The sequence below is a fragment of the Portunus trituberculatus genome, unplaced genomic scaffold, assembly GCF_017591435.1.
Source record: "Portunus trituberculatus isolate SZX2019 unplaced genomic scaffold, ASM1759143v1 PGA_scaffold_282__1_contigs__length_53319, whole genome shotgun sequence".
Classification (NCBI taxonomy): Eukaryota; Metazoa; Arthropoda; class Malacostraca; order Decapoda; family Portunidae; genus Portunus; species Portunus trituberculatus.
In genome coordinates, this window is record NW_025541450.1 from 2,501 (window position 1) to 14,068 (window position 11,568).

General features: G+C 38.7%; 1 protein-coding gene and 1 long non-coding RNA gene across 2 annotated transcripts; both read right to left on the minus strand.

Annotated features, from left to right (window-relative positions):
- Positions 1-3,370: 3,370 nt before the first annotated feature.
- Positions 3,371-4,530, minus strand: LOC123500460. Its single transcript, XM_045249174.1, has 2 exons — positions 4,370-4,530; positions 3,371-4,057 (listed from the first exon to the last, which is right to left on the minus strand). The coding sequence occupies exons 1-2, from the start codon at positions 4,415-4,417 to the stop codon at positions 3,701-3,703; spliced, it is 405 nt and encodes a 134-aa protein (XP_045105109.1). The 5' UTR covers positions 4,418-4,530; the 3' UTR covers positions 3,371-3,700.
- A 52-nt stretch (positions 4,531-4,582) lies between these two features.
- Positions 4,583-6,215, minus strand: LOC123500459. The gene is made up of 3 exons (XR_006673321.1): positions 6,087-6,215; positions 5,482-5,787; positions 4,583-5,210 (listed from the first exon to the last, which is right to left on the minus strand). It is a non-coding gene; the product is annotated as an uncharacterized LOC123500459 (long non-coding RNA).
- Positions 6,216-11,568: the final 5,353 nt, after the last annotated feature.

Below are 11,568 nucleotides of genomic sequence, written 5' to 3' on the forward strand. Positions count from 1 at the left end.
GTATGTAAATATCTGTAGTATGTAATGCAGACTAACATTAATTAAAAGTAATGTCATGTAATGTAATGTTAGTCTGTAAATAAAAATGTAGTGTAATGTTAGCATGTAAGAAGCACTTCACCTTCACCTCACCCCACCTCACCTCACCTGTAATGCAATGCAGTGTAATGTAATGTAACGTTAACCTGTAAGTACCTGTAATGTTAGCGTGTCAATACCGTCACCTCACCTCACCTCACCTCACCTGTAATGTAATGTAATGTAATGTTAGCCTGTAAGTGCCTGTAATGTTAACATGTCAATACCTTCACCTCACCTACTTATAGGGATGGTGTGTTCCTGCTGTAAGCTTCACTGCGTGCGCGCGCGCGTGTGTGTGTTAGTGTGTGTGTGTGTGTGTGTGTGTGTGTGTGTGTGTGTGTGTGTGTGTGTGTGTGTGTGGTGTGTGTCTGGGTGTGTAGCACCTTGGTAAGAGGATGGTGCATGTCACTGGAGATCTGAATTACCCTGGTGTGTGTGTGTGTGTGTGTGTGTGTGTGTGTGTGTGGTGTGTACGGAGGGTAGCACCTTGGTAAGAGGATGGGCGCAACGGCATGTCACTGGAGATCTGAATTACCCTGGTCCCCACGTGCGCGCGCGTGTGTGTGTGTGTGTGTGTGTGTGTGTGTGTGTGTGTGTGTGTGTGTGTGTGTGTGTGTGTGTGATGTGTGTGCATGTGTGTGTGATCTGAATGTGTGTGGTGTGTGTGTGTGTGTGTGTCTGTGTGTGTGTGTGTGTGTGTGTGTGTGTGTGTGTGTGTGTGTGTGTGTGTGTGTGGATGGGCGGAACGGCATGTGTGGGAGATCTGAATTATGTGGTGTGTGTACGCGCGCGTGTGTGTGTGTGTGTGTGTGTGGGTGTGTACGGAGTGTGCACCTTGTGTACACTGTAATGAATCGTTTGTGTGTAAACGGATAAAATGCGTTTTTGTTACACTTTAAAATGTGTGTTTTTGTGTTACACTTTAAAACACATTTTTTGTTACACTTTAAAAACATATTTTGGGGTGTTTTACGTTTTGTGTGTAAACATATGTGTTAAGATAAACACACGTTAACTAGAAAACAACTTTTATTTTCATGTAGGCGTTTAACAAAATGTTACGTTTTTTACTAAACACTAGTGTTATAGATGTGTTTAAAAAACAAGGTGTTTACTGGAAAACTTAATTCCGTTTTATTGTTAATAATGCGTTTAACAAAACATGACATTTTTAATTAAACACTAGTGTGCCCATGATGCGTTTTATAAAAACTGATCCAGCCGTTTTAGTGCCTGTTACACTTTAAAACGGATCTAGCCGTTTATAAGTGAAAATACGTTTTCCTTCACAACAAAAGTTTTTCAAAAAGTGGTTTAAAGAAAACACACACACACACACACACACACACACACACACACACACACACACATATATATATATATATATATATATATATATATATATATATATATATATATATATATATATATATATATATATATATATATATATATATATATATATATATATATATATATATATATATATATATATATATATATATGCGTACCCTTTGTGGCTACACCTCTTGTGGTTAGCGGCTTTGGTATATAGATAGATCCTCCATAGTGAAAAATACAAAACAAAATCCTTAGATAACATGAGAAACATTTTAGTAACATCATCTTCTTTCATAGTGAAAAAAATACAAAACATAAAATCCTTAGATAACATAATAAACATTTTAGTAACATCATCCTCTTTTATAGTGAAAAATGCATGTAGAACATGAAAATCTAGGGAACCTAAAATCCTTATCCAATGAAACTCTGACATTGTGCAATGAAGTGCTTGTAGTCAGATGACTTTTCAAGATGATAATGGTCATGCATAACACATTGCTGTAGGAACCCCAAGAGCTGAGAGTAAATACGGGGATATGAGAAATCAAAGCAATAATAACATGCCAATAATGTTATAAAGATTTCTCCAGCACTTTTGAGATTCTTGCAAGCAATCTTACAATATATCCATCTACATATTTACTTCCATCGAGAAACATCACAATGCGAGGAGGAGATAATTCACAGGAGGTGCACAAGTCATTCTTGTCAGCATCACAGATGTTAAAATCCGCAACCGTAAAGCAGGATTTCGATTTAATGCCTTTACCCTTCTTAAAGGCAACAGATTTTTCAATGAATCTGATGATGTCCACGGTATGCTGATCATTCTGAAAAAGTAATCATAACTATTTATTTTTACTTTGTCTACCGAGAGATTATATATACATGTTTTTTTTCAATGTTAAATTTATATTGTATAAAAGATAAAGTAGAATCAACGAAGACAGGAACTGACAAAAATTGTCTGAACTAAACAATGATGATATGCAATAAGTCTCAAACACAAAAAATTGCTATAATAGTTCCTGTTGAAAAGAAAAAAACCTATGCATACATATCTCAAAGTAATGGTTTTAGATACCTTTTCTGATGAGAGAGAGAGAGAGAGAGAGAGAGAGAGAGAGAGAGAGAGAGAGAGAGAGAGAGAGAGCGTGTGTGTGATTCACCTCGGTCGTCTGCTGGTCATCCAGCCAGTCTTCCCCATTACGGAGCGAGCTCAGAGCTCATAGACCGATCTTCGGGTAGGACTGAGACCACATAACACACTCCACACACCGGGAAAGCAAGCCCACAACCCCTCGAGTTGCATCCCGTACCTATTTACTGCTAGGTGAACACACCCACACATTAAGAGACTTGCCCATTTGCCCCGCTTACCGGAATTCGAACCCGGCCCTCTCGTCGTGTGTGTGTGTGTGTGTGTGTGTGTGTGTGTGTGTGTGTGTGTGTGTGTGTGTGTGCGTGCGTGCGTGTGTGTGTGTGTGTGTGTGTGTTTCACTGTTTGATCTGCTGCAGTCTCTGACGAGACAGCCAGACGTTACCCTACGGAACGAGCTCAGAGCTCATTATTTCCGATCTTCGGATAGACCTGAGACCAGGCACACACCACACACCGGGACAACAAGGTCACAACTCCCCGATCTACATCCCGTACCTACTCACTGCTAGGTGAACAGGGGCTACACGTGAAAGGAGACACACCCAAATATCTCCACCCGGTCGGGGAATCGAACCCCGGTCCTCTGGCTTGTGAAGCCAGCGCTCTAACCACTGAGCTACCGGGTGTGTGTGTGTGTGTGTGTGTGTGTGTGTGTGTGTGTGTGTGTGTGTGTGTGTGTGTGTGTGTGTGTGTGTGTGTGTGTGTGTGATAAACTTTAAAAAAAAAAAATTCTCGTAAATGTATTCTTATATAGAAAACATGCCAGATGGGGCAAGTGTATAGTCACGTACCCAATAAACTGACACATTTACAAGAAAATAAACACTTCCATCATTGTTACGTGTACTAGAAGGTACTTGATCACTCAGAGTCTCTACAATTTTCTCCAATCTGTCTTTCCATGTTGATATTTCACATAGCAACATGCGTTCCACTTCACGCAGTACCTAAAAAGAATATCCAAAAGATTGTCATTTACAAAAAAGGAAAATCAAACACTATTGTTCGAAATTATGGATTAGAAATAAGTAAATAAAATCATCAACAACAGAATTTGAAGGAATGGTTATCAAACGAAATGAAATTAATAGTTGCATGCAAAAACAACAAGGATTAACATAATTTCTTTACTCTTGACTCTTGAAAACATGGGAATTTCTCCAGTATTGGTGCCAATTTTCCATTTGGTAGATATGGCAACCATTGTCTTCTGTTGCAGTAGGATTCCCTAAGCAGCATATCTACATGTGAGCTACTGCATGCTGAAGTATTCCAAACCTTCTGGATTTCAAGAACATGCTTTTCAAACTCTTCTTCTGGAAGAGCACTGCTGGCGTCTGTAACTGTGTGCTTCCCCATGGTGAATCTTTTAGGGGGCAGCTGTTGTTCTTGAGTTACAGGAAGGCTTTTTCTTTTACGTCTAAAACGCTCTGTGCGTATACTTTGACTGAGTGCTTTCGCATACTGGCTCTGAAATGAATGTGAAAATATCGAATATTTGAATTAACAAATAACTTCAACTACTCAGTACAAGTGTGCCTTGTCGAGGTGGCTATTCTGCCACTTTAGGGAGGGATTCACGAATTTATCCTCACTTTTTTTTTATATTATTGCCATTTTCTAGCCACAAAAGTGTATATGGGCTCAAAAATTTATTTGAATTTGTTGGAATTAAATATCGTTATCAAACTAAACAATGTATTCACAGCGTAAGAATTCATTGAAAGTGGACATTTATGAAGGAAGTGTGTATTGTAGATTAAAAAAGAAAAAAAATCTTACCCATTTATGTTTCCCTTCCCTCTCGATACTAGGGTAAGCAGCTAACATCTTCTCTCCAATAATCTTGTATGCCGCATAAAAGGTGCGGTTACACTAGTCACTGATACCCCTGGGCTGGGCGATTTAGCCGGGGCTGGGCGCCCAGCCCTGGCTAAATCGCCCAGCCCAGGGCAAAGTTGAGTGGACGCGCCAGACTTTCTCCCCAGCTCTAGGCCTGGGCACACCACTAGGAACTAAGAGACTATATTATTCACGCAAACAACTAAACCCAAATTTTCCTAAATAATAAAATATCTAGATATTATATCACTATATATGCAATTTATTTATTTTCATGCATGATTAGTTATAATTAGCTGCACACAAATTATTAGAAAACATCATCCCTCGCTTGACCTGGGAAATCCTCAGATGTAAACAAACACACGCTGCAGGGCAAGGTTTTAAACATGGCTTCTGTTGAAAAGTCCATTGCGTGGCCACAAGAGGCCATATATAGTCTCCTAGAGAAGCCATCTTGAGGTCTGATGCGCTTTGTTTAGATCGGCGCACCAAGTATCAAAATCAAGATCAAGAGTGCCCAGGACTGGGGCTGGGCTGTGTGTAACCACTTGCCTTGTAAACCCAGGCATAAGGCTGGCCTCCGTCCCAGGCCCAAGGCTGGGCCCAGGGGTAGCAGTGGCTAGTGTAACCGTAGCTTAAGGGTTTTCATCAAGCAGAGGGCAATACTTCATGTAGTAGTTCTTGGATTCTTCTATCAGCTGCAACCAGACCCGTCTTGATTTATCTCCCTGTTGTAAGTCATCTCGGGTTGCCCGTGAGAGTTCTGGCAGAGGCAATGCTGCAATAAAGCAAGCATAAAAGTTGCTAATTGTGTCATGTCATGGTGCTTGTAGACTCGGCTTTTGACAGAACAACAAGTTAAAACTACCTGTAAAGTAATGCTTCCCTCTAACTAAATATAAAATTTATTGATGGAAGTATGTTCCTATAAAAGCTTCAACTTTAACAAGAGACCATATTCTAAATATTACTAAAACAAGCTGTGTGGTCATCTATTTCAGTGAGGAACATATCTTTCTTTACAATGAAAAACGTTATGACGTACTTACATAATGTGTTACATGATTTGTGACTGGCATATGCCTCTGTCTCACTTGAACTTGTGCTTGCCTTTTCGTTGTCACTTGCACTCCTGCTGGGTTGAAGTACATCGCCTGTAGTACATGTTACCAAACTTCGAGTAGAGTCAGGTATTTGCTGAGCTACAGATGGTGTATAAGTTTCTCCATCAGCCAACAATAGTAAGACTTCATCAGCAATTTCTTCCAACACCTCATCGTCGTCCACTTCTGTACCACATTTCTCTAGAACTAACTTCGTAGGTCCTACCAACTCCAAACCGAGTTTTTGTGTTGCTGTTGAAAGAAAAACTGTTGAAAACTATTTATACGCAAAATGGGCAGAGCAGTTGCATATATGGGTGTCCATCATTACGTTTCTAAAATACACAGAAAACCCCACTAAATAATACAAAAATAAGGGAACCTTGATATACAGTAATAGTTGGGGACAAAGACTATCTGATGAAATAAAAGTTTTGATAAAAGGACGTCTGGAAGCCAATCTGTTATTGAATAGCGTCAAGGAAGTATCTGGAAAGAAATAAAGAAAAATAAACATTGCAGATTACTTGCACATGCATAAATTTTCTTACCTTTTTTTCTTTAGTTCTTCAATTTCTGCTACTGACACAACCGATTTCCTTATGATGCGATCAGCACACCAAATACGGAAAACTGGCATTCTGGAGCATTTTTAGGAATAAAGTTGAGACAGTTGTAAATCAGTTTTGACATATATGCATACATACATAATTATATGCTTCACACAATGGAACACACAAATGCATCATAGATACTGACTGATATGAAGCGTTTAATAATTCCGATAGGTTTAGGTTAAATTGCCCTTCCATGTTTTTTCTTATCTCTTTTACTTTTTTTTCATTAGTTTGTTACAATCCATCCATCTATATACCTAGGCCAAAAGGGTACACCCCAGAGAGGGCGCAATCTAGTGGTTTTAAGGGTGTCTATACACTCCACTCTCTGTGTGTGGTGTGCCCACTGTTTCTGGGAGACCATACAGTGTAGGGGATCCTGTCCCCCTTTTGCACTTAATTATTTGTTTAATAGAGTGATCCTTCTCCTACAATTCATCTTAAGGCCATATCACACAGGCACATTTTCCTGCGACAACATTTACGACGACCTGCCATCCTTGGAAATTATCAAAGACAATTGTTTAATTGTTGTAGTCGCAGAAAAATAAACGACGGTCTTTGATAATTTCCGAGGACGGCAGGTCGTCGGAAATGATGTTGCACAACACGATGTCGCAGGAAAATGTGCACGTGTGATACAGCCTTAAATATGTAGACACAACCTATAAAGCAGCAGGTGGTTTTATATCAGAGTTTTCCTTCTCCTATGATGCAGTGTAACGTCATGCTCATGACTGTTACCATAGGTCTATATAAATTCAACAAAGTGACAATATCGGTTAGTAACATACATTTCATTGTTGACATGGTATACACTCAAAGGCCACTTGTTTTCAATATCAATAAAACTCTGTACTACTTTATTTCCAGTAGCTTTCAAAACATATGCATTATAATGGCCATCAAATCCTGAAGTAATCAAGTTTTCCAATATGAAAAACTTCATGCTGTCATGTATGAGGTTTTGAAGCACAAGACCAAAAGTTGGAACACCTTCTACATAATTAAGATGCAAAATAATTCCAGGTTTATAGGTGTGCCCATGAAGGCAAACTTCAGGTGATATGTAACCTGTTAGTGGATATGCAGTATTCAAATGGTGCTTTGTGAATAAATTCAGACACTGTTCTTTCAATCCTGGAAGATCCTTCTCAATATCTATTACGCTACCATTTTTCACTAAATCGCCTGAATAAAGGAAATTTACTGCATGATCCAAAAGCATCGGACTAGAGCCTAACATTCTGTAGCACATGTACTTCTGATGAAAATCAGCCATTTATTTTGGTAAATTCTTAAAATTATGCCACTTTTTTTTGTTTGAAAAATCCACGTTTTCCTTCAAAGCGCAGGCACCACTGATTACGACCTGGACCAAATTGCTTAATCAGATTTGACAAATGCAAACAGTAATGAAACTTTGGTGTGATGGATTCTGTGGGATAAAGTTCTTGAAATTTATAGTGATGGCTGCTAACAAGCTGGTCTAGTTGGCCCACAGTATCAAGATCTGCATTTGGGGAAGTGGCCAGTATTGTTATTTGAATAATTCGTAAAAAATTCTTCCATTGCTCATCGTCTTCCCTCACCTTCTCACCAATTAAGAATGGCATAATATAGCACATTGTCAACATTGAAGCTGAGGTTTGCTTCAGCTTTTTGTCTAGTAAGTTCTTTCGTTCTATGTGTTCAGGTTTGTTGAATTTATCCAAATAACTATAAGGGAAGCTGTCTATTTGATTATTCAAGTAATCAAGTGTGAAATAATTTTTTACAAAAATGAATTCATGTAACATTATTGCTGTTTCATAGGGAACAATTCCTTCAGTTAAAATGTGCATTGGATCATGAACAAGGCACTTGTTCAAGGGATTTCGTTTATCCTGCACAACACACTTTTTGATTTAATGCCCCAGATTTTACTCCAGTATTCTTTAGACTTTTGACTTACCAACTCAAGATTTTCAAGTTTTTCATTGAGTTTTACCAGGGTTCGTTCTCTCGATTCAAGAGAGAATTGTGTCCTTGCCTCAGTCTGTGTTATTTTACAAGTTCTGCATGGTTTCACTGCAAAGCCTACTCCTTCTTTAAAGCCCCCTATCCACTGAGCTGCAAGGGTGTCATGGCGCCATTACTAAAGCTCCATACATGAGACGTTCTGATGTGCCTACCTTGAATTTGATTCCTTTGCTTTGCAATTCATTCAGTGTGGAAACAAAATTTTCCAATAACTTGTCAACTCCATGTTTTTTAAGGTCCCTACTTCTAGCTATAGCAACTAGCTGAATGGTTGCCAACTTGGAACGAAACTGCGGTGGAATATTCACAAGAGAAAAATAAAACATTGCCAGTTTATTTTTTAACATGACTCCCGAGGGGATTAGCAACTTCCATGTCATCGTGATTCAGAATTATGGCAAGAGCATTTGGGTCCTTTCTAAACAATGGATGTGTACGCATGTACGCTCCATCACACACATCCTTCATCATGCTGGATTCCGAGTAATGTGGAGTCGAAACTGCTGCATTTATTTCAGGGAGATTAATTAAAGCCTGCAGAGTTTCGTGCAACGGAATGCAATATCCATACCTCTTCACTTCTCTTAAGTGTCCTTTAACAGCTTTAAACTCTGTTCCTAGGAGTACTTCCTGTGGTTGTACGAGGTTACAATAATTGGTGTAGTACTTTTTTCTGTTGTATTCATTCTCAACATTACTAAGTTTAACATCTTTAATAAATCCGTTTACAAAGTTCAAGTCTTCAGATGACAGTTTTGGTTGTAAATGAGTCTTAACACTGTTAACTACTTCTGAAATGTGATGTGAAATCAATTGGGATGTATGCTCTATTATAGTATCAATGGACACCTGTGGAATTTTGTGCTGTCTCTAGTTTGAGAGCAAATTCTGCATTTTTTATTTCTGTTACATTGAAACTACTTGCATCTTTGTCTACTAAAGTCTCGATCATTGGATCATTAAAAGAAAAGTCTACAACTGCAGCTAGCGGGTTATCTGCATCCAAGTTTGTGTTTCTTTCAGTGTGATACCTGGATGCATGCATTTTAAAGGCATTCCAGCTTTTCGTTGAATATGCACAGGGTTCATAGCAACATGAAATTTTAAAATCCGGGCTGTTTCTGTGCATTCGCAATTCATGAGATTTAAATCTCCTGAATTCATAACTCTCAAAGGAACACATTGAACATACATGAAGACCAGTGCCACTCATTTTGTTAGTATGGTATTCATATACTTTCCTACAATTCTAGAGTAAGGGAATTGTGATGCATTAATGTGAACTGACAGTGAACATATATATATATATATATATATATATATATATATATATATATATATATATATATATATATATATATATATATATATATATATATATATATATATATATATATATATATATATATATATATATATATATATATATATGCAATCAAGCACTGTTTACAACCGTACCTGAAGTAAACTCCCAAAATTTCCTAGTGTGTCACCCGTTTACAGTACGTGGTCCTTGGAATTTCCTTCTCTCTGAGAAGCGATCCCGCTCCGCTTGGTGGTAGAATATCTGCAAGCGTGGAGTACATTGGTGAAATTGCAAGTACGTTAGCATGCTACAAAATGTGTAAAAAAAATGGATAGATTCTGATATTAGTCATATCCTAGTAAAGGTAAAGTTGGGGCATGCGCTGTTGCAGTGCGTACGTAGCCACGAGCGCTCATCTCCCTTCTCATTGGCCTTTGAGCCTGTGGTGGATTGAATCCAACACCTCGGAACACAGGGCTACTGTGACATCAGGGCTACCACAGCTTACCTTACCAGGAAACGGTGTCACAACTACCCATTACTGTTGGGTGGACAGAAGCTTAGGGTGTGGAGGAAAAATTGCCCAGCTATTTTTATCCATCCTTTCGCGGGAATCGAACCCGGTACCTCCTGAGTGAGTCAGTCGCGCTAACCACTAGTACATACATATTATTCTACGGATCAATATGTACCTAATTACAAAACTCTAGGATCATACATTTGTCAAATTAATTAAATAGAAAAATAAAAAATAAATAAAAGCGTACCTATATGAAGGAAAAAACTTTGATCATGACTTCATCACTAAAACAGCATCACGAATAACGTAGAAATTGTGACTGTTAAAATCATCTAATGAAATAAAGATACCATTATTCAATTCTGAGTTCATCAAAATTTGTGCAGTAAAATTATACTAAAAAGGTATTAACATAAGGCAACAGTACTAAGAATTTTAGTATTTAAATTTTGCACATAAGCAAAGTAACTAGCCTTTGAGTCTATCCTTAATAGGAAGATAATGAGGCATCTATCAGCTCACAACCTTCTCTCTGATTGCCAGTATGGTTTCCGTAAAGGCAGATCTACTGGTGATCTTCTTACTTTCCTAACTGAATCTTGGTCATCCTCTTTTAGGGACTTCGGTGAAACCTTTGCTGTCGGCCTTGACATATCGAAAGCCTTCGATAGAGTCTGGCACAAATCTTTAATTTCTAAACTACCCTCCTACGGATTCTATCCTTCTCTCTGTACCTTCATCTCCAGTTTCCTTTCCGATCGTTCTATTGCTGCTGTAGTAGACGGTCACTGTTCTTCCTAAAACTATCAACAGTGGTGTTCCACAGGGTTCTGTCCTATCACCCACTCTCTTTCTATTATTCATCAATGATCTCCTAAATCTGACTCAATGCCCTATCCACTCCTATGCTGATGATACCACCTGCATTATTCAACAGCGTTCAACAGACGCCCAACCCAACAACAATTAAATGACTCAAGGCGAGATGCTATAGGACGCCTAACTTCTGATCTTTCACTTGTTTCTGATTGGGGCAGAGAAAACCTGGTTTTGTTCAATGCCTCAAAAACTCAATTTCTACAACTATCTACTCGACATAACCTTCCAGACAACTATCCTCTCTTCTTCAATAACACTCAACTTCCCTCTCCTCTACATTAAACACACTCGGTCTATCCTTCACTAAAAATCTAAACTGGAAATTTCACATCTCTACTCTTGCTAAATCAGCTTCCAAGAAGTTAGGTGTCCTATGGCGTCTTCGTCCATTTTCTCTCCCTCCCAGCTGCTTGCTCTGTACAAGGGCCTTATCCGCCCGTGTATGGAGTATGGCTCTCATGTCTGGGGGATCCACACACAGCTTTACTAAACAAGGTGGAATCTAAAGCTTTTCGTCTTATCAACTCTTCTCCTCTAACTGACTGTCTTGATTCTTTAAGTCACCGCCGCAATGTTGCATCTTTATCTGTCTTCTACCGCTGTTTTCATGCTGTCTGCTCTTCTGAACTTGCTAACTGCATGCCTTCCCCCTCCTGCGGCCTCGCTGCACAAGACTCTCTACTTCTTCT

Coding starts and splice junctions, on each gene's coding strand:
- LOC123500460 (XM_045249174.1), bottom strand. CDS start 4,417: ATGTTAGCTGCTTACCCTAGTATCGAGAGGGAAGGGAAACATAAATGG. Junction 4,058..4,369: donor GGGAAGGGAAACATAAATGG/GTAAGATTTTTT, acceptor CATTCATTTCAG/AGCCAGTATGCGAAAGCACT.